At 46.0% G+C, this 24,055-nt stretch overlaps 1 protein-coding gene across 3 annotated transcripts in view; it reads left to right on the top strand.

Annotated features, from left to right (window-relative positions):
• The window catches only part of LOC121523386 (tenascin), a 120,340-nt gene that overhangs the window by 66,668 nt on the left and 29,617 nt on the right, over window positions 1–24,055 (top strand). For all 3 annotated transcript variants that reach the window (XM_041808255.1, XM_041808253.1, XM_041808256.1), the window contains exons 7-8: window positions 18,417–18,570; window positions 19,962–20,231. In XM_041808255.1, the coding sequence (XP_041664189.1) occupies window positions 18,417–18,570; window positions 19,962–20,231 (424 nt within the window). The remainder of the gene's footprint in view (window positions 1–18,416; window positions 18,571–19,961; window positions 20,232–24,055) is intronic.

Raw genomic sequence — 24,055 nt, 5'->3', positions numbered from 1 at the left:
CCTGATGTGAGTCAAACATCCTGGTATCTGTCCCTGATGTGAGTCTAACATCCTTGTATCAGTCCCTGATGTGAGTCAAACATCCTTGTATCAGTCCCTGATGTGAGTCTAACATCCTGGTATCCGTCCCTGATGTGAGTCAAACATCCTGGTATCTGTCCCTGATGTGAGTCAAACATCCTGGTATCTGTCCCTGATGTGAGTCAAACATCCTGGTATCTGTCCCTGATGTGAGTCAAACATCCTGGTATCCCTGATGTGAGTCAAACATCCTGGTATCTGTCCCTGATGTGAGTCAAACATCCTGGTATCTGTCCCTGAAGTGAGTCAAACATCCTGGTATCTGTCCCTGATGTGAGTCTAACATCCTGGTATCTGTCCTTGATGTCCTGATATGAGTCAAACATCCTGGTATCTGTCCCTGATGTCCTGATGTGAGTCAAACATCCTGGTATCTGTCCCTGATGTGAGTCTAACATCCTGGTATCTGCCCCTGATGTGAGTCTAACATCCTGGTATCTGTCCCTGATGTCCTGATGTGAGTCTAACATCCTGGTATCTGTCCCTGATGTGTGTCAAACATCCTGGTATCTGTCCCTGATGTGAGTCAAACATCCTGGTATCTGTCCCTGATGTGAGTCAAACATCCTGGTATCTGTCCCTGATGTGAGTCTAACATCCTGGTATCTGTCCCTGATGTGAGTCAAACATCCTGGTATCTGTCCCTGATGTCCCTGATGTGAGTCAAACATCCTGGTATCTGTCCCTGATGTCCTGATGTGAGTCTAACATCCTGGTATCTGTCCCTGATGTCCCTGATGTGAGTCAAACATCCTGGTATCTGTCCCTGATGTGAGTCTAACATCCTGGTATCTGTCCCTGATGTGAGTCAAACATCCTGGTATCTGTCCCTGAAGTGAGTCAAACATCCTGGTATCTGTCCCTGATGTCCTGATGTGAGTCTAACATCCTGGTATCTGTCCCTGATGTCCCTGATGTGAGTCAAACATCCTGGTATCTGTCCCTGATGTGAGTCTAACATCCTTGTATCAGTCCCTGATGTGAGTCAAACATCCTTGTATCAGTCCCTGATGTGAGTCTAACATCCTGGTATCCGTCCCTGATGTGAGTCAAACATCCTGGTATCTGTCCCTGATGTGAGTCAAACATCCTGGTATCTGTCCCTGATGTGAGTCAAACATCCTGGTATCTGTCCCTGATGTGAGTCAAACATCCTGGTATCCCTGATGTGAGTCAAACATCCTGGTATCTGTCCCTGAAGTGAGTCAAACATCCTGGTATCTGTCCCTGATGTCCTGATGTGAGTCTAACATCCTGGTATCTGTCCCTGATGTCCCTGATGTGAGTCAAACATCCTGGTATCTGTCCCTGATGTGAGTCAAACATCCTGGTATCTGTCCCTGATGTGAGTCAAACATCCTGGTATCTGTCCCTGATGTGAGTCAAACATCCTGGTATCTGTCCCTGATGTCCTGATGTGAGTCTAACATCCTGGTATCTGTCCCTGATGTCCCTGATGTGAGTCAAACATCCTGGTATCTGTCCCTGATGTGAGTCTAACATCCTTGTATCAGTCCCTGATGTGAGTCAAACATCCTTGTATCAGTCCCTGATGTGAGTCTAACATCCTGGTATCCGTCCCTGATGTGAGTCAAACATCCTGGTATCTGTCCCTGATGTGAGTCAAACATCCTGGTATCTGTCCCTGATGTGAGTCAAACATCCTGGTATCTGTCCCTGATGTGAGTCAAACATCCTGGTATCCCTGATGTGAGTCAAACATCCTGGTATCTGTCCCTGAAGTGAGTCAAACATCCTGGTATCTGTCCCTGATGTCCTGATGTGAGTCTAACATCCTGGTATCTGTCCCTGATGTCCCTGATGTGAGTCAAACATCCTGGTATCTGTCCCTGATGTGAGTCAAACATCCTGGTATCTGTCCCTGATGTGAGTCAAACATCCTGGTATCTGTCCCTGATGTGAGTCAAACATCCTGGTATCTGTCCCTGAAGTGAGTCAAACATCCTGGTATCTGTCCCTGATGTCCTGATGTGAGTCTAACATCCTGGTATCTGTCCCTGATGTCCTGATGTGAGTCTAACATCCTGGTATCTGTCCCTGATGTCCCTGATGTGAGTCTAACATCCTGGTATCTGTCCCTGATGTCCTGATGTGAGTCTAACATCCTGGTATCTGTCCCTGATGTCCCTGATGTGAGTCAAACATCCTGGTATCTGTCCCTGATGTCCTGATGTGAGTCTAACATCCTGGTATCTGTCCCTGATGTCCCTGATGTGAGTCAAACATCCTGGTATCTGTCCCTGATGTCCTGATGTGAGTCTAACATCCTGGTATCTGTCCCTGATGTCCCTGATGTGAGTCAAACATCCTGGTATCTGTCCCTGATGTCCTGATGTGAGTCTAACATCCTGGTATCTGTCCCTGATGTCCTGATGATGATCCATGCTGAAGACTAAAGTCGTGTTTCTGGTGTTTTCCGTCTCCGTTGGCTGAACTCCTCTGTGTAAACCCTCCAGGAGGACTATAACACTTCATCTCCTCTCTTTGGCCTGGTCGAGATCCGGTTCTCACTCATTTGTTCATCCCTCACAGGAGCAGTCAGAGAGGGCGTGTCCATAGTGACAGCACTAGCAACGCCGACTGTTTAAAGTCACAAACATGAGCAGCTCCATGTCTGAGACTGAGCAGGATAACTCTGTCTTCACCTGTTTAAAGTCACAAACATGAGCAGCTCCATGTCTGAGACTGAGCAGGATAACTCTGTCTTCACCTGTTTAAAGACACAAACATGAGCAGCTCCATGTCTGAGACTGAGCAGGATAACTCTGTCTTCACCTGTTTAAAGTCACAAACATGAGCAGCTCCATGTCTGAGACTGAGCAGGATAACTCTGTCTTCAGACTGAAAATAGTCGGCACACCCATCATACTGGTTCAAAGGTGAAAGGTCGAGATTACAGACGCTTAGCCAGAGCATGGTGGAACGGGTTATGAAAGCAAAGGTTCATGCCTCATTTACTGGTCCAGGGCTCTGTGGACCGATGCAGTCGTCTTGACTCTGGGATTGTCTGACATGGTCCTGATTCAGCTCAGGGCTGGGAAAATAAAATAAAATTAGAATAAGGCCTGCTGCACTTTTTAGATCACAGACTGTAATATTTCCTCTCCTAAATGTGTCAGATGACCGGTTTGATGCATTTTTTTGCAGCAGAGATTTTGCTTTATGTTTAGTTTTTATTATTTTTAGTTTTTTTATTCATGTCAGGTCTGAGTGAAGGTCACACATTTAAAAACAGATTTAAACAGACTACTCTTCTTTATTTAAAGATGATGTTTAACTATAACTACAGACAGAAACCCACCACTGAGCACTGGTTCAGGCTGGTTTACTCTCAGTCAGTCTGCTGCTGTCAAAGACTAAAACTGAGGATATCTTCTCTCTATTTTTTTTTATTTCAGTCAGTTTTTGGTAAAGCTTAGTTTTTATTTAGTTTAAATTCTCTAAAATGATTTCAGTTAGTTGTAGTTAACTATAAGCTGTAGAAGAGAGCCTGAATGACAGATAATAGAGAGAAAGAGACAAAGAGAGGCCGTGACGTGTCCCTCTGAGTCTCTGCAGACAGGGACTGCTCTTAGTAATCACTCTAATCCCCAGAAGCACAAAGACTTTTTAGTAAAATGTCAATATTTTAAAGGCTTTTTGTGACAGAAGGATTGTTTTTTCATTCTTTGGTCCCACAGAGATGGGAGAACAAATATGTGCAAAAAAAAAAATTCTTCTTAGTACATTCGTACTTTTATAAAGTCCCAGTGACATTACTGCAGCTCACCTCTTCTTAAAGCCCAGGTAGTCCTGAATAAAAGGATGTTTAGAGCTTACTGAGTTCTGGTCTGATATTTTAGGAGCTTTTCAGACAAAAAGTCCAGGAGAGACCAAAGCAGGGATGTCAGACTCAGTCACAGCAGGGGCCGGATTCTGGATTTAGGTCTAACCAGAGAGCCTAACAGTGTCAACGTTTAATCATAAACCTCATTTTCACCAGTAATAAAATATGAAAAAACACTGATAATAAATCCTTCTGAAATGTAAAAAAGTCAAAACAAAAAGTTTAAAGCTCAAGAAAATAATTTTAAAACAGATAAAAAGTCAAAACACAAAATAAAAATGGAGAAATTGTGTTTTAAAAGGCAAAAGTTAAATTCATGAGTTTGGAAAGTCAAAATGTGAGATAAGGTTTTCAATTGTGGGTCTAAAGGGTAAAGATAACAGCCAGCATTAGGGTTGAACCGAGTTATGAAGCTCAAAATAAGACTTAATGTTTGAAACTGCAAATCTGAAGGTCGACACATAAAAAGTCAAAAATATGAATTGAAAAGGTCAAAGTTTGGAACAAAGTCACAATCATAAATCTGAGTCATCATTTTCAGATGAATCAGATTTCTGATTTCTGTTTCTGAGCCTCTTCATTCTCCTGAAGCCTGAAGAAGACAAAAAACACCCGAACCCCTGAATCTGGAGCGTTTCTACGTCTGAGCTTGTCTTCAGTGGAGAATGGAGTTGTTGGTGTTTGGTTGAATATTCATGCTGCTATAATCTCTGCTAGATCAGGACTGAAGGTCTCCTCAGGTCCCTCAGGTCTCCTCAGGTCATCTATGGTCTCAAGTCTCCTCAGGACTTTTCAGGTCTCCTATGGTCTCCTCAGGTCTCCTCAGGTCATCTATGGTCTCCTCAGGTCTCCTCAGGTCTCCTCAGGTCATCTATGGTCTCCTCAGGTCTCCTCAGGACTTTTCAGGTCTCCTCAGGTCTCCTCAGGTCTCCTCAGGTCTCCTCAGGTCATCTATGGTCTCCTCAGGTCTCCTCAGGACTTTTCAGGTCTCCTCAGGTCTCCTCAGGTCTCCTCAGGTCATCTATGGTCTCCTCAGGTCTCCTCAGGTCTCTTCAGGTCATCTATGGTCTCCTCAGGACTCCTCAGGTCTCCTCAGGACTGAAACTCTGGCTGAGCTGATGATCCATGAGGATGTGGACCGTCGACATGCTCAGAAACCTCAGGATGTTTCTCTGACCTGTCAGATCTCAGAAGGATCACGTTAACAGGGTCAGCTTCATGTGGACTCAGCAGTCCCACAGCAGGATGGTCTCACTCTGTCTGAGTCAGTAAGGACTCAGACTTCCTCATGGCTCAGCTCGCTTTAACCTTTTCTGGATCCTTGATCAGTAACTGTTCTGTCCCCTCTGCGGTTCTCCTGGTCCGATGATGATGATGAGGATGTTGATATCAGGTCTTTAATGATGAAGAAGTCCTTCTCTAACCCGTGCTCCTTTTGTTCATCCTCACCCTCCGCTCTCAGACATGTGTGATCAATCTGCAGCTGCACACAGTAAAAACAGGAACATGACTGTTTGGTATTTATTTGAACTGGACTCTGAACAAAGACAACAGTCCTAACCTCACTTCCTCCTCCGTCAGAATGAACTCAGGACCGTCACTGAGAGGAAACGCTCTCTCAGAGCGAGGAACCACCTCAGCACACACGGCCTGGCTTCCTCTCAGACGTGTTTTCCCACAGATACAGGTAGTTAGAGAGAACCTCTCCTCACACTGACTTCATCCAGGCACCAGGCCTCGGTGATGACTGTGAGAAGTCTGGACCAGAGGAACACCAGGAGGTTTCCAGGGCAGAGAGGGAGACATGGAGTTAGAAAGTCCTGCAGAGGGAGGAAGACTGGGACTGAGGCTGGGGATTCTGACTTTCTGAATCCTCAGAGAGGATAAAATATCCTGACAGAGGAGAAGAGAGTCGGGAAGAGCAGCAGCAAACAGAGAAGATGCCAGAAGAACAAAGCTGCAGTTCCTCAGGTGTCCAATAGAGGCGGCCTCCAGAAGTGAGCCCTTCCCCTTCAGACTCTACAGTCCTCCATAGCTCACTTCTTCAGCTGAGCTGGGGGGATATTTCTAAAACCATCATTTTAACTTCATCTAAAGGAGATCTCAGTGTTTGATGGAGTCTGAGTGAGGAGCTTTGCCGTAGCTACGATGGTAGACTCCAGGGATCTCCAGGCAGAAGGGGGCGCCTCGATCTGCGTGTGTGGATAGTGACAGCATGGACGTCGTAGACCAGGTCACCTACCGGGGCTGAGATCAACCCTCGCTGAGGAAGACCGTGTGGCGGTTCCTGTATCTGAGCCTGATGTAGAACGTCTCTGGGTCCTTGGTCCTCCTGGTCTTCCTGCACTCTTGTGAGGCCTGGATGCTGACTGAAGGTGGACTCCTCTGTGACGACTTCTCTTCCCTGCGGTTTTGGGTTTGGTTGTTGGACCGCGTGTCTGAGGGAGTGGTCTGATACTGGATAAAGGAGCAGCAGCTGAGCTTTTAGGGAGCCTGGAGCGCTTTCCCTGATCCAGATCACTGCAATCTGGGTACCCAGGACCTGAGGGGCTGGTCCAGACACCAGGGGGCGACTGGACCAGTCCACTTCATGTGCTTCATGTGCAGATAAAAGGATGTCATTGAGACTGTTGGGGAAGTTCCCAGGGTCTGAGATGAATAGTCTGTCCTGTCCCTCACATGCTGCTGTCTCCTTTACAGTTGAATCTGTCTCTTTTATTGGAGTTCCATCTTCTTCCTCTTATCCGGGTCGTGGGGTACCAAGCAAGTCCACCCAGACGTCCCTTTCCCTCGTGCCACTTTCCACCTCCTTCCAGGGGATCCTGAGCCGTTCCCATACGTAATCCCTCCAGTGCATTCTGGGTCTTCCCTGAGGTCTCCTCCCAGCTGGACCTGCCCAGAACACCTCCACAAGGAGGCGACCAGGAGGGATCCTGATCAGACCCCTGAACCACCTCTACTGGTTCCTTATGATGTGAAGGAGCAGTGACTCTACTCCTAGATCTCTACAGATGTCTGGACTCCTCCCCCTATCTCTAAGGCTGAGCCCAGACCCCTCTAAAGAACCTCATTCATATCTGCAGTCTCATTCTTCTGGTCATTACCCAGAGTTCATGAGCACAGGTGAGGGTCTTTAATGTGAGTTATCTGATGTGTCAGTTTGAGTCAGAGTGAGTTTTAGAGAGCCGCTGGATCAGGCGGAGCAGGAAGAAGAGGGGGGAATTCACTGAAGTTTTCTACAGTGTGGTCTTCATCAGTGTTTGGGACTCACACTAGCGCCCCCTGGAGCCTGCAGCACCCCTAGAATTTATACCGCTCTAGCCTCGGGCTTTCTCTGAGCCGACACAGGAATGAATGAGCTGATCTCTCCAGAAGAACAGAAAGAGTGAGTTAACCCAGGGCCTTATGTCCACCTGACCCCCGTTCCTGTCCCTGTGGTTGGTGGGCCATCAGCAGCTCAGTGTAGGGCCTTTGGGCTGAGCCTGACCTGGCCCCTCACAGACAGTCAGCATTGCTTCATAGTTGGGGGCAGGACATCCCATATGTGGCGAGAATCCTCTCTACTTAGGCCTCGCCCACATGGCCATGAAAAAAACCCATAAACACGGGTCTGTTTCAAGAAATGCCCGTGTACGCTAACCTGACACGCCAGATGGATTTGGTTCACTCATCCATCTGGTAAACCTCTCATAGATGGTGTTTGGGGAAGGGCAGAGCCTTTGAAAGAAACTCGAGATATGATTGGATGAACGTTCTGTCTGTCACATCTTTACCGGCCAATCAGAGCAACAAAACACGTGACGTAGCTGCTACCAAGGAATAACGGTAACCATGGCGACTGTAGACATGTCAGTACTCGACTTTTGTGGTTTTTGAAAAGAAAACAGCTCACTGCTGTTCTTTGTTCTTCTTTTAAGGAAGAAATGTGGTCAAGTTGTGATAAAACTGGCACTTTAGCAGCATCCACGCTAATCTCCTCCTCCATAACGCCGCACCGTTGTTGCTGCTTGTTTACGTCACGACTCTGCGGCGCCTGACAGTACCACCCCTCTTCGCTGATTGGTCCTGTCACTTTCTAACCGGGCCCAAACGGTTCAGACGGGAGCTTTGAAGATGGATTCACCAGAATAAGCTCAGTTGCTTCTGCAGCACAAACACGGCCCTGTAAACCGCCATTGTTGTTTTAGTTTGACCCGTGCATGTGGCGTAAGAGAGCTACGCTATGTGTGACGTAATCGTTCCAACAAAGATGGTTGGCCGTCCACACAGATATGAGACGGTAAGCATTTACAGATTTGTTCACTCTGGGACCCGGTTTCCAAAAGAAGCGTTACAGCCTCCCTAAACGCCGTTTTTAAAATGCTGTCAACGTTCATAAACACCAGCTCAGGATTCTCTCTGGAAGCTTTGAGCAAAGACGTCTGAGCTCTCTAGAAGAATAAAAAAGTTCAGGTGCAGCTGAGAAAGCGTGTTTAAACCACCGCCTAGCTCTCTATTTACTGTTTAGTTTCACTAACGTTTTGCAGCCGGCGTGTTTTGAAAGTTTGGTCCAGAATGTCCGACTCTGGATGGTCTTTGGTCTCCAGAGATTGAAAGCAGTCACGGGTGGACGTTTCTGACGGTGTGGTCCAACTGTCTCTGCTCTGATCACTTCCTCGTGTTTCCTTCACGATCCACGCTCGCTCCAGACTCACGTCGTCGCAGCGAGATGAGGAAGCGGATGACAAAGGAGCCTTTAAGCAGAGAGGAAGAAAAAAATGAAAGTAAAAGCAGGATGAAAACAGACGAGATCGCTCCGAGCCGCAGAGGAAAAAGATGCAGATGTGGGATGCTTGTTGCCACGGTAACCTGTAAACACTGTCAAAAACATGGCGGCTGCCAGAGGGATGACATCAGCGCCGGTCCGCAGCTGTGACACAGAACGAGAGAGAGAAAGAGGAGGAATAGAGATGTTTACCAGACAGACGGAGGGATAAACAACGACCAAACAACGAGCTGAAGAGAGAGACGACCGTCATCAGAGGAGGGGGCGGAGGAAGACGAGTCTCTGAGGACGAAGGAGAGCCCAACAACACAAACATCTGCCTGTTAAAGCAGGTTTAATGAGGCTGAGATTTACTGTTCATCTCAGAAAGAGCCGTGGCTGAAGGCTTTCCCCGACACGTCTGAGCTAGATTCAGAGCTGTTAGTCATTATTTCATCTCCTCTTATTTAACAGATGTGTTAGATTTCTCCTTTCTAAAGAGTTTACAGTCATTTAAAGAGCAGAATCAGCCTGAGTGAGGATGCTCTACCTCTCTGGCTTTCAAAGGCCCACCATATTCATCAGAAACAAAATAGACTCTTAGAGTAATGGTACAGTCAGGGCCACCATGACGGGGGACGATGGGAGAGCTTTCTGGAGCCCCACCACCAGGGGGATCATGGAGGTCAGCAAAACCATGGTCCTTTTTTAAATTAAACTGAGATACCCCATATATTTAGCCTGAATAATAAGCACTCTTCTCCAAGCACCAGAACTGGTTTGATTTATTAAGATCTAGCCTTTTAAACTTGCAAAAAGAGCTTTTTATTGGTAATGTTATTAATGTTGGTGGAGACACTGAACTCAATGATGAGGAAAGTAATGTAAGCTTCATAGTTAGGCTAGGTGCAGAAACATCAGGATGCCTGGAATAAAGTAGGAGATACTGAGACACATTTAAGCAAGAAGATCTGAATAACTGTGACAAGAGGCAAGAAATAGGTTAGCGTGGCAAAACTGGGCCAAAAGTGGCAAAACAACGACTAGAAAGCATCAAAAATGTTTAAAAGTTGCAATAAGGCCCAGATGGCCTAGTGGCCTAGGGCGCCATCGATGTATGCTGGCGGCCGGGGTTCAAATATGGCCTTTGACCCTTTACCACCTGTCTCTCTCCACGCTCTCTCTCATTTCCAACTCTATCCACTGTCCTCCACTGTCAGATAAAGGCATGAAAAGCCAAAAAATAAATCTTCAAAAACACAGTTGCAATAAGATGGTAAAGAGGGGTCAAAAGTGCTGAAAAAAGACAACTCTGGCAAAAAGATAGCAAAAGTGGGCTAAAGGGAGCAAAATTGGTTATAAAACGGGCAATAGTTGGCAAAAAGTGCCCAAAGAAAGGGTTTAAGTGGCAAAAATGGGTAGACAGTGTCCAAAAGGTGACAAAAATACGCAACAAGTGGCAAAAAGGGTTACAGGTGGTCACAAGGGTAAAAGTGATGCAAAAATGGCCAAAGTGGTTTAAATGTGGCAAAAAGTTCCAAGATATTGGCAAAAATGGATCAAAAGTAGCAAAAGGAAATGAAATAAAGGCCAAAGAACAGCAAAATGAGTCAGGATTAGGAGTCCTCTGACCCCAGAGCCAAACCTCATGGTCCCTGAAGGCCAAACAGCCTCCACATGTTTTAACCTGAGTTTCAATGGCCTCACCCTCACTCATATGAAGAAGGATGACAGTCTGGTCAAAGGGACCCTGGTCCAGGACGGCCTCCATAGACTAGCTGTGGTCAACCCCGTCTCCATAGCAACCAGCTGTGGTCAACATGGCCTCCATACACTAGCTGTGGTCAACCCCGTCTCCATAGCAACCAGCTGTGGTCAACACGGCCTCCATAGCAACCAGCTTTGGTCAACACCGTCTCCATAGCAACCAGCTGTGGTCAACACTGTCTCCATAGCAACCAGCTGTGGTCAAAACGTCTCCATAGCAACCAGCTTTGGTCAACACGACCTCCATAGCAACCAGCTGTGGTCAACACTGTCTCTATAGCAACCAGATGTGGTCAACACTGTCTCCATAGCAACCAGCTGTGGTCAACACTGTCTCCATAGCACCCAGCTGTGCTCAACAAGGCCTCCATAGCAACCATTTGTGGTCAACACTGTCTCCATAACAACCAGCTGTGGTCAACATTGTCTCCATAGCAACCAGTTGTGGTCAACACTGTCTCCATAGCAACCAGCTGTGGTCAACACTGTCTCCATAGCAACCAGTTGTGGTCAACACCGTCTCCATAGCAACCAGCTGTGCTCAACACGGCCTCCATAGCAACCAGCTGTGGTCAACACTGTCTCCATAGCAATCAGCTGTGGTCAACACTGTCTCCATAGCAACCAGTTGTGCTCAACACGGCCTCCATAGCAACCAGCTGTGGTCAACACTGTCTCCATAGCAACCAGCTGTTGTCAACACTGTCTCCATAGCAACCAGCTGTGGTCAACACTGTCTCCATAGCAACCAGCTGTGGTCAACACTGTCTCCTTAGCAACCAGCTGTTGTCAACACTGTCTCCTTAGCAACCAGCTGTGGTCAATACTGTCTCCATAGCAACCAGCTGTGGTCAACATGGCCTCCATAGCAACCAGCTGTGGTCAACACTGTCTCCATAGCAACCAGCTGTAGTCAACACTGTCTCCATAGCAACCATCTGTGGTCAACACGTCTCCATAGCAACCATCTGTGGTCAACACGACCTCCATAGCAACCAGTTGTGGTCAACACTGCCTCCATAGCAACCAGTTGTGGTCAACACTGTCTCCTTAGCAACCAGCTGTGGTCAACACGCCCTCCATAGCTACCAGTTGTGGTCAACACTACCTCCATAGCAACCAGTTGTGGTCAACACTGTCTCCTTAGCAACCAGCTGTGGTCAACACTGTCTCCATAGCAACCAGCTGTGGTCAACACTGTCTCCATAGCAACCAGCTGTGGTTTACAAGGCCTCCATAGCAATCAGCTGTGGTCAACACTGTCTCCATAGCAACCAGCTGTGGTCAACACTGTCTCTATAGCAACCAGATGTGGTCAACACTGTCTCCATAGCAACCAGCTGTGGTCAACACTGTCTCCATAGCACCCAGCTGTGCTCAACACGGCCTCCATAGCAACCATTTGTGGTCAACACTGTCTCCATAGCAACCAGCTGTGGTCAACATTGTCTCCATAGCAACCAGTTGTGGTCAACACTGTCTCCATAGCAACCAGCTGTGGTCAACACTGTCTCCATAGCAACCAGTTGTGGTCAACACCGTCTCCATAGCAACCAGCTGTGCTCAACACGGCCTCCATAGCAACCAGCTGTGGTCAACACTGTCTCCATAGCAATCAGCTGTGGTCAACACTGTCTCCATAGCAACCAGTTGTGCTCAACACAGCCTCCATAGCAACCAGCTGTGGTCAACACTGTCTCCATAGCAACCAGCTGTTGTCAACACTGTGTCCTTAGCAACCAGCTGTGGTCAACACTGTCTCCTTAGCAACCAGCTGTGGTCAACACTGTCTCCATAGCAACCAGCTGTGCTCAACATGGCCTCCATAGCAACCAGCTGTGGTCAACACTGTCTCCATAGCAACCAGCTGTGGTCAACACTGTCTCCATAGCAACCAGCTGTGGTCAACACGTCTCCATAGCAACCATCTGTGGTCAACACGTCTCCATAGCAACCATCTGTGGTCAACACGACCTCCATAGCAACCAGTTGTGGTCAACACTGCCTCCATAGCAACCAGCTGTGGTCAACACTGTCTCCATAGCAACCAGCTGTGGTCAACACGTCTCCATAGCAACCATCTGTGGTCAACACGACCTCCATAGCAACCAGTTGTGGTCAACACTGTCTCCATAGCAACCAGTTGTGGTCAACACTGTCTCCTTAGCAACCATCTGTGGTCAACACGACCTCCATAGCTACCAGTTGTGGTCAACACTACCTCCATAGCAACCAGTTGTGGTCAACACTGTCTCCTTAGCAACCAGCTGTGGTCAACACTGTCTCCATAGCAATCAGCTGTGGTCAACACTGACTCCATAGCAACCAGCTGTGGTCAACACTGTCTCCATAGCAACCAGCTGTGGTCAACACTGCATCCATAGCAACCAGCTGTGGTCAACAGTGTCTCCATAGCAACCAGCTGTGGTTTACATGGCCTCCATAGCAGCCAGCTGTGGTCAACACTGTCTCCATAGCAACCAGCTGTGGTCAACACTGTCTCCTTAGCAACCAGCTGTGGTCAACACTGTCTCCATAGCAACCAGCTGTGGTCAACACGACCTCCATAGCAACCAGTTGTGGTCAACACTGCCTCCATAGCAACCAGCTGTGGTCAACACTGTCTCCATAGCAACCAGCTGTGGTCAACACGTCTCCATAGCAACCATCTGTGGTCAACACGACCTCCATAGCAACCAGTTGTGGTCAACACTGTCTCCATAGCAACCAGTTGTGGTCAACACTGTCTCCTTAGCAACCATCTGTGGTCAACACGACCTCCATAGCTACCAGTTGTGGTCAACACTACCTCCATAGCAACCAGTTGTGGTCAACACTGTTTCCTTAGCAACCAGCTGTGGTCAACACTGTCTCCATAGCAATCAGCTGTGGTCAACACTGACTCCATAGCAACCAGCTGTGGTCAACACTGTCTCCATAGCAACCAGCTGTGGTTTACATGGCCTCCATAGCAACCAGCTGTGGTCAACAGTGTCTCCATAGCAACCAGCTGTGGTTTACATGGCCTCCATAGCAGCCAGCTGTGGTCAACACTGTCTCCATAGCAACCAGCTGTGGTCAACACTGTCTCCTTAGCAACCAGCTGTGGTCAACACTGTCTCCATAGCAACCAGCTGTGGTTTACATGGCCTCCATAGCAACCAGCTGTGGTCAACACTGTCTCCATAGCAACCATTTGTGGTCAACACTGTCTCCATAGCAACCAGCTGTGTTCAACACTGTCTCCATAGCAACCAGTTGTGGTCAACACTGTCTCCATAGCAACCATCTGTGGTCAACACTGTCTCCATAGCAACCAGCTGTGGTCAACACTGTCTCCATAGCAACCAGCTGTGGTCAACACTGTCTCCATAGCAACCAGTTGTGGTCAACACCGTCTCCATAGCAACCAGCTGTGCTCAACACGGCCTCCATAGCAACCAGCTGTGGTCAACATTGTCTCCATAGCAATCAGCTGTGGTCAACACTGTCTCCATAGCAACCAGTTGTGCTCAACATGGCCTCCATAGCAACCAGCTGTGGTCAACACTGTCTCCATAGCAACCAGCTGTTGTCAACACTGTCTCCATAGCAACCAGCTGTGGTCAACACTGTCTCCATAGCAACCAGCTGTGGTCAACACTGTCTCCATAGCAACCAGCTGTGGTCAACACTGTCTCCATAGCAACCAGCTGTGGTCAACACTGTCTCCATAGCAACCAGCTGTGGTCAACATGGCCTCCATAGCAACCAGCTGTGGTCAACACTGTCCCCATAGCAACCAGCTGTGGTCAACACTGTCTCCATAGCAACCAGCTGTGGTCAACACTGTCTCCATAGCAACCATCTGTGGTCAACACGACCTCCATAGCAACCATTTGTGGTCAACACTGTTTCCTTAGCAACCAGCTGTGGTCAACACTGTCTCCATAGCAACCAGCTGTGGTCAACACTGTCTCCATAGCAACCAGCTGTGGTTTACATGGCCTCCATAGCAATCAGCTGTGGTCAACACTGTCTCCATAGCAACCAGCTGTGGTCAACACTGTCTCCATAGCAACCAGCTGTGGTTTACATGGCCTCCATAGCAACCAGCTGTGGTCAACACTGTCTCCATAGCAACCAGCTGTGGTTTACATGGCCTCCATAGCAACCAGCTGTGGTCAACACTGTCTCCATAGCAACCAGCTGTGGTCAACACTGTCTCCTTAGCAACCAGCTGTGGTCAACACTGTCTCCATAGCAACCAGCTGTGGTTTACATGGCCTCCATAGCAACCAGCTGTGGTCAACACTGTCTCCATAGCAACCAGCTGTGGTCAACACTGTCTCCATAGCAACCAGCTGTGGTCAACACTGTCTCCATTCCTTAGCAGGTCAAAAACAGCGGCTCTGACTAATCGCTGAGTCAGCCTCATGTTTTAATGCAGGGGAAGGTTTTGGACTCTGAGGTGGATCGTTGAAGACTAGGAGCTCTGAGCAGCAGGAAAGGATCATGACTCTAACATTAGAACCACTAAGCTGTCAGGGACCAGGGGTCAAAGAAAACCTCTCTGATCGGTGCCACATACTCATACTCAATCACATCTCCAGCATCCCAGAGTTCCCATCAGTCATGCTCTGGACCAGCAGAAATGGACCCTGACTCTAGTACTCTTGATTCACACGGACCAGATGTTGACTTTGGGGTGGAGTGTACTCAGATCGAGGCTGGGACCCCTGATGTGGAACCAGCTCATCTTCAGAGTCCGTTATGTGGTCTGAAAGCGTCTGCAGTCATTAGAAAAGCCGTCTGTGTTTCCTGGAGGAACAGAATGAACCTTGTTCTGGTTCAGTTGGTGAGAGAAGCAGATAAACTCAGGGTTTCTTTAACCCTCCTGTTGTTGGTAGTCTGACAGATCCATCAGGATTCTGCTGAAACGTCCAAATCCTGCACAGAGAGCGAGCGTTCCCTCCTGTTTGGAGTTTATGCTCGAGTTTTTTTCTCAATTCAGCTCCTCCTCTGTTTGTTGAACTGTAGTCAGACTGTAGTTCAGCCAGCTGACAGAACAAAGAGGACCTCAGTAATAATTATCATAATAAAGTCTCAGTGTAATCAGAGCAGCAGTGGAAACATCAGGCTGTCTGCAGGGCATGGACGTGTGCGTGTGGGCAAACACAGATGCTCACAGTTACCACGCTCATGAAAGCATCGCAGGAATATGTTCTCAATCTACAACGTCAAATTCAAGAGTAATTCAGGAATGATTCAATGTGAGCTCAAGGATGAAGGCGACAGGAAAGAGGACTTCAGGGGTTAAATGAGACATAATGAGGTAGTATGAGAAATATCCTCTCTGCTGCTGTGAAACAGGCTGGAAGGCTGCTTCAGTCCTCCTCATCAGATCATCACTGATGAACGTGAGTGTTCACTGGGTTAAACTGCTTTCTCCTGACACTGTCAGACCGGGTGCACGGCAGCAATGTCACATCTTTTCATGCCAGCGTGCATGAAGAGGAGGAAGTGTCTGCAGCCAAGGTAAACCCAAGGCTGACTGGATGTTTGTGGATCCACTTCTCTAAAGGAACCGTTCCTCCAGCTCCCTGCAGAGAAGAAGCTGTAGAGCAGCGCTACTCAGCCAAAGTGTTGAAAAACACATCTGCAAGAGCCACAATCTAAGAGGAGAAGGGCAGTTAGAATATGTTAAAGGTGGCAAAAGTGGTCAAAAAGCAGCAGAAACACTGGGAGAAAAGTGGCAAAAACAGCTGGGAAGTGGCAAAAAAATAAGTCAAAGGTGGCAAAAAAATTGTGGAAAAGGTAAAAATGGGAACAAGCAGAAAAGGGGGGAAATGGCAATTAGGTGGAATTTAACTGCATAAGGCAGCTTAATGGGTGGGAAGTGGCAAAAAGGCAAAGGGGGCAAAAATTGTAAAAGACAGGATTAAAGTGTCCAAAATGGGTGAAAAGTGACAAAAATCAGTGGCAAAAATGGGTTAAAATCAGCAAACACTGGGAGAAAAGGTGGCAAAAATGGGCAGAAAGTGGCAAAAATGGTCCAAAAGTGGCAAAAAAATGAATAACAGGTGGCAAAAATGGTCCAGAAGTAATCGGCAAAATGGGAAATAAGTGGCATTTAATTGCAAAAGGCTGCTTAAATGGGTGAAAAGTGGCAAAAAAGGGACATCAAATAGCAAAAAGCAGAATAAAAGTGTCAAAAATGTGAATAATGTTTCAGTGTCAACATGCATGTTGACATGTTTGCTGACATGCCACCTGAACAGACAGGATGACCCACAGACAGACGTGTTTACCTGGTTTATGACCACACAGGTGGAGTATGTACCAGTGAAGATAAACAGCAGTTACACATCAGTGCTTTTCAAAATACAAGCCGAGTTCATTTCTGTGGACACTTTTGATGAACACTTTTATTCTGAAGTTCTCTGTTGCAGATTGAATTAAGTCACATGTAGGGAGATTTATAGAGGTAAAACTCCTGAAAAAAGGCGGGGCTGTGACAGCAGACACACCCGTAGGAAGGCCGTGACGGTCTGAAACCACGACGGCAGTGACGGTCTGAAACCACGACGGCAGTGACGGTCTGAAACCACGACGGCCGTGACGGTCTGAAACCACGACGGCCGTGACGGTCTGAAACCACGACGGCCGTGACGGTCTGAGCTGGAGCTGTGTTTGCACTGACGGCACTGGAAACACTGGACGACTTTGGTTTATCACAGAGATGAAAGCTGCTAGAGTGTGGTTGTCAAACTTAAGGCCCGGGGGCCAAATCCAACCCATGGTGCAGTTCTACCCGGCCCACCAGATCAGATGATATTTTTATTAGAACTGGTCCACCAGTCTGAGGTCTGCAGATTTCCTCCAGTATAAAAATGTAAACTAGAAAAAGTAAACAGTAAAAATAATGTGATAAAAAGTCAGGAACACAGGAGAAATTAGAGTTTTCTCTATATTTTCAATTTGTATCTCACATTAAAAATGATGGTTTTGACTTTTTATTTCATATTTTAACCTTTATATCTCATAACTTTAAATTTTTCTCTCATATTTTTACCTTTAAGAGTCATCATTTTACATTTTAAATCCTATTTTGACCTTTCAAAGTCATGATTTTGACCTTTATCTCATCTTTTGACCTTTTTCAACTCCTAACTTTGAATTTTATGTCATTTTTTTTAACTTTTTGAACTCATTTTTTCATATTTTGACTTTTAAAACTCATGAATATGAGTCTATCAGTATTCTAGCTCATATTTTGACTGTTAGAATCATAGTTTCAGTATTCTAGCTCATATTTTGACTGTTAAAATCATAGTTTCAGTATTCTAGCTCATATTTTGACTGTTAAAATCATAGTTTCAGTATTCTAGCTCATATTTTGACTGTTAAAATCATAGTTTCAGTATTCTAGCTCATATTTTGACTGTTAAAATCATAGTTTCAGTATCCTATCTTATATTTTTCCTTTTAAAAACATTGTTTGACTTTAAATGTCATATTTTTACCTTTAAAACTTATAAGTTTGACCTTTTATCTCAGATATAGAGTTTTTTATTTCTCATGTTGACCTTTAATTCTCTAAATCATTTATGCTGACAGTCGATGGTTAAACTCTGACCCTGTTAGGCCCTCAGGTTAGACCTGAATCCAGAATCCGGCCCCTGCTGTGACTGAGTCTGACACCCCTGGTCTAGAGTGAAAGTAGAGCAGCATTTCTAAAGATTGCCAATTCCTACTCTGCTAGTTTTAGCCTCACTCTACTAACCAACTTTGCATCATTATGTCTGACATCAGCTGTTGTTTTATTGGACTTTATTCAGCCAGTGCAGGTCTAATGTGTGTTTAATCAGACGTGATATTTTATGTCTAGTACTGGGTGGTTGCAGTACTTTGACGACCTCTCCCTCCGCTGACAGATGATGAAGCACATGGAACACCTGGTTGTTAATCCCATTCCTCTTTCTTTGTCTCCCACAGAAAGAGAGCGACCAGCAGATTAGCGTCCAGGTGGACGGCGGCCTGAACACCTACACTCAGACGGGGCTGGCGGCAGGTCAGGAGTACACGGTCAGCATCACCGGAGAGATGGACGGGAGGAGAGGAGCCGAGAGCACCGCTGAATTCATGACGCGTGAGCTGGTTCTCCTCTGGTCTCTGTTACTGAAAATGACATTTATGGACCTTTTTCTCCTCTGTGGTTGTTTAAAGGTCACATATTTACCCTCTAAGACAGTTTACATCGGTCTCAGAGGTCCTAAAACATGTTAGTTTCTGTAGAAACTCTCCTGTGTCTAAAAACCTCCTCTGTTCCAGCCCTGCTCAGAACCAGCTGTTTCTGTGTCTGTGGCTTTAAATGTTAATGAGCTGTCTGACTCCGCCCCTGACCACACACCTTTCAGAAAATGGCTCTGGCCTAATGGATGTGGCTCTCCTGATCCAGAGGAGGATCAGGAGAGGAGGGCGGAACTTTCTTCAGAGAGGGGAGGGCCAACTGAACCTGGGGGTGGGGCTAACTCCCCACATGACATCATGAGGGTAAAATCTGAGAACAGCTTGTTCCAGCACATATTTGTAGAAAGGTGGAGAAAGAGAGGGGGGGTTCCGATCGTTGGGGGGTTGTGGACAGGATAGAGGAGCATATTTCTGCTAGGAAAGCCTGAAAAAGGGATTTTTGTATCAAATGTGACCTTTAAACATCCTAAAAAAGAAGGTTTGTAAACGTTAAAATAAATGACGCTGATAGCTGTTTCAGAATGTCCACAAAAATAAAGTTGCTAGACATCCAGTTAGAAGCACCTTCTTGTTTTTAAAGGAACATTACGTCCTTTTTTTGGCCCTGACACGTCTGAAGCCCCACTAGTAATTCCCAGGTGAAGGCATGCTGCTCCGTCATCTTCTGCTTTTCTGCACAGTAGTTTAGTTGAATAGTACGTTAGATATCAGCCTTCAGAGGCCAGAGGCACTGCTCCAACGACCCTGATGCTCAGACATGGATCCGTCTTCTTTAGAGAGCGGTTTGAGGGGACCTTGTTGGAAAACAGAACTCCTCACAGACATTTGTCAGTGAGTGAAGCCAGAAACGTCCAGACTGGCAGAGAGAGTTTAAACATTTTCCTCCGGCTGGCCTTCCTGTCAGAGACGGCAGCTGCAGGAGTGAAACTGTTCTCTAGTGAAGAGGAGGAAGCTTCATCAGCCAAGGTAAACCCAAGGCTGACTGGATGTTTGTGGATCCACTTCTCTAAAGGAACCGTTCCTCCAGCTCCCTGCAGAGAAGAAGCTGTAGAGCAGCGCTACTCAGCCAAAGTGTTGAAAAATACATTTACAAGTGGTGAAAGTGGCAATTAAAATACGTCAAAGGTGGCAAAACTGGTCAAAAAGTCAAACTGTTCCCAGAGTAAAAAGTGGCGTTCCACCGTTTCAGCGTCAGCGTGCAAACATGATTCACAGATCAGATCCCTTTTCTTTTTAACAACGAGGAAAAGTCTGATGGAAGTCCCTCACCTTCCTCTTCTTCTCCCTCAGTCATCTCCGGGCCATCCAACCTCCACGTCGTCAAGACGACCTCCACATCAGCGGTCGTCCAATGGGAGGAGTCGCAGGGCGAGATCGACAGGTACCGTTTGACCATCACGCCCAACGACGGAGTGGGAAGCAGCAAGGAACTCACCTTCCCGCCCGGCCAGGACTCCGCCCACATCCAGGAGCTGGTGGCGGGGCGTTTGTACGACGTGACACTGGTGGCGGAGAAGGGGAGGAGTCAGAGTGGCCCAGCGTTCACCCAGGTTACTCCAGGTGAGCCGGAGCGTTCTGAACTATGGAGGTTAGTAGATTTAAAGGTTTCTGACTCAGAGAGGAACTCGTCTCCTCGTGTTTCTGACTGAACCAGGCCGTTTACTGCACGGGCTGGTCACATGGTACGAAAACCAACAGAGGAGGCGGAGTTAAGAGGGCCTAGAGGCGCTGAGTCAGAGTTTAATCCAGGTCTATGGAACTATAAAACCCTGAATGATCTAACCTGTGTTCACTGTGAGCATGGAGATTCCTGCTGTAGTTTAGCTGGACCAGTGTTACTCAACCTGTGGCTCTGGAGCCACATGTGGCCCTTTCATGATGATCTGTGGCTCTTTCATGATGATCTGTGGCTCTTTCATGATGATTTGTGGCCCTTTCATGATGATCTGTGGCCCTTTCATGATGATCTGTGGCCCTTTCATGATGATTTGTGGCTCTTTCATGATGATCTGTGGCTCTTTCATGATGATTTGTGGCCCTTTCATGATGATTTGTGGCCCTTTCATGATGATTTGTGGCTCTTTCATGATGATCTGTGGCCCTTTCATGATGATTTGTGGCTCTTTCATGATGATCTGTGGCTCTTTCATGATGATTTGTGGCCCTTTCATGATGATTTGTGGCCCTTTCATGATGATTTGTGGCTCTTTCATGATGATCTGTGGCCCTTTCATGATGATTCGTGGCCCTTTCATGATGATTTGTGGCTCCTTTCATGATGATTCGTGGCTCTTTCATGATGATTTGTGGCTCTTTCATGATGATTTGTGGCCCTTTCATGATGATTTGTGGCTCTTTCATGATGATTTGTGGCCCTTTCATGATGATTTGTGGCCCTTTCATGATGATCTGTGGCTCTTTCATGATGATTTGTGGCCCTTTCATGATGATTTGTGGCCCTTTCATGATGATTTGTGGCTCTTTCATGATGATTTGTGGCTCTTTCATGATGATTTGTGGCTCTTTCATGATGATTTGTGGCTCTTTCATGATGATTTGTGGCTCTTTCATGATGATTTGTGGCTCTTTCATGATGATTTGTGGCCCTTTCATGATGATTTGTGGCTCTTTCATGATGATTTGTGGCCCTTTCATGATGATTTGTGGCTCTTTCATGATGATTTGTGGCTCTTTCATGATGATTCGTGGCTCTTTCATGATGATTCGTGGCTCTTTCATGATGATTCGTGGCCCTTTCATGATGATTTGTGGCTCTTTCATGATGATTTGTGGCTCTTTCATGATGATTTGTGGCTCTTTCATGATGATTTGTGGCCCTTTCATGATGATTTGTGGCTCTTTCATGATGATTTGTGGCTCTTTCATGATGATTTGTGGCTCTTTCATGATGATTTGTGGCTCTTTCATGATGATTTGTGGCTCTTTCATGATGATTTGTGGCTCTTTCATGATGATCTGTGGCCCTTTCATGATGATTTGTGGCTCTTTCATGATGATTTGTGGCTCTTTCATGATGATTTGTGGCTCTTTTGTGTCTAAATCTGAAACAATATTCTCCCAGAAAGTCTTAAAAAGGGAAACTTTGACCTCAGAGTTATCCATGGAGTCACATTAATCAGTTTGTTTCCCACACTTGTTCAGCAGGCTTTATTGTCAAACTTAATATTTGGATTGTTCTTATTCACAGTTTTGTCCCTCATTTCCATTTTTTGCCACTTTAGATCAATTTTTGCAGCTTTTTTTCTTTTGCCATTAAATGCCACTTTTTGCTGCTTTTTTCCCATTTGAGTCACTTTTCAATCATTTTTTGCTATTTTTGTGTTTTTGAGAATGTTTCCCACCTGTAACTAATTTCTTTGGTCACTTCTTACCCATTTTTTCCATTTTCTCTCCATTTTAGTCACATTTTACACAATTTTTTTGCCATTCTATACCAATTTTGGCCCTTTTAACTGTTTTTTTTGCCTCTTTTTGCTGCTTTTTACCCATTTAAGTCACTTGTTAATCATTTTTTCTATCTGTGTTTGCTGCTTTTTGAGAATGTTTCCCACCTATAACTAATTTCTTTGGTAATTTTTTACCCATTTTTGCCGTTTTCTCCCCACATTTTAGACCCTGTTCACCCACTTTTTGCCACTTTTTGCCTTTTATTGTCACTTCTCATCCATTTTTGCTATTTTCTTCCCACTTCAGCTACTTTCTCACAATTTTCTCACTTTTTTTTGTCAGTTTTCACTTTTCTTTGTCACTTTCTTCCATTTTTTTCCACGTCTTGCCCATTTGAGTATCTTTTCACATATTCTTGAATGTGTTTGCTGCTTTTTGATCATTTTTTACCACCTGTAACTTATTTTTTTCCCATTTTTGCCATTTTCTCTCCATTTAGTCAAATTCACAGTGTTTTTGCTATTTTATACCAATTCTACCCCTTGTATCCCATTTTTCTCACTTTTTGCTGCTTTTTGATAATTTTTCCACCTCTGTTTTTTTGCCACTTCTTTCCCCTTGTTGCCATTTTGCCAGTTTGCCATTTTATTCAAATTTTGCTGCTCTTCTCCCATTTTTGCTACCTCTTTTTGGCATGTTTCACCTCTTAGATTGTGGCTCATGTAAAGGTATTTTTCAACAGTTTGGCTCCTTGGTTGAGCAGGGTTGAGTAACACTGATCTAAATAAACAAGCCCCGCCCACTCCTCAGGTAGCTCAGGAGACATGGGAAATGTGAACAACAACTCTGGGCAGTTCCACATTTGCAGAGGTTCATCTGAGCTCTGATCCGTCCCCCTCCTGGAGGAAGACTGAAACCATCAGAGGTTGGTCTGAGCTCTGATCCGTCCCCCTCCTGGAGGAAGACTGAAACCATCAGAGGTTGGTCTGAGCTCTGATCCGTCCCCCTCCTGGAGGAAGACTGAAACCATCAGAGGGTGGTCTGAGCTCTGATCCGTCCCCCTCCTGGAGGAAGACTGAAACCATCAGAGGTTGGTCTGAGCTCTGATCAGGATATGGGCCAGTCTAACAGAGTCTATGGGCCTTTAGAGCAAACTCAGTGGGGGGTTAATACCAAAATAAAGGACTACAGAGTCCACCTGATGATAGTTTAATGGCATCTACTTATGAGGCACATCTCCAAATGTACAACCCTAATTCCAAAAAAGTTGGGACGCTGTGTAAAATGTAAATAATACTAGAGGTCAATGATTGTCAAACCTTATAAACCTGTGTTTGACTCACAATAGAAAACAAACAACAGATCAGAGGTTAAACTGAGACTGTTTACCATTTCAGGAAAAAATCTGAGCTCATTCTGAATTTGATGCAAGCAACAGATCTCATAAAAGTCGGGACAGGGCAACAAAAGGCTGGAAAAGTAAGTGTTACTAATGATAAACAGCTGGAGGAGCATTTTATAACTAATGAGGTTAATTATCAACAGGTCAGTCACATGACTGGGTATAAAAGGAGCTTTTTAGAGAGGCAGAGTCTCTCAGGAGTAAAGATGGGCAGAGGTTCACCAATCTGAGAAAAACTGAGTCTAAAGATTATAAAACAATTTCAGAAAATGTTCCTCAGACTCTGAATCTCCTCCATCTCCAGTCATAATATCATCAACAGGTTCAGAGAATCTGGAGAAATCTCTGAGAGAAGGGACAAGGCTGAAGGGGCCCTCAGGGGCCCTCAGGGGCCACGTCATTAAAAACAGGCATGATTCTGTAGTGAAATCACTGCATGGGCTCAGGAACATTCCAGAAATCATCGTCTGTCAACACAGTTGGCCGTGCCATCCACCAATGACAGTTAAAGCTGATCATGGAGAGAAGAAGCCATATGTGACCAGGATCCAGAACCACCGTGGTCCGTCTTCTC

Source organism: Cheilinus undulatus, linkage group 16 (assembly GCF_018320785.1).
Source record: "Cheilinus undulatus linkage group 16, ASM1832078v1, whole genome shotgun sequence".
Lineage (NCBI taxonomy): Eukaryota > Metazoa > Chordata > Actinopteri > Labriformes > Labridae > Cheilinus > Cheilinus undulatus.
This window is presented reverse-complemented; position numbering and strand designations above follow the sequence as displayed.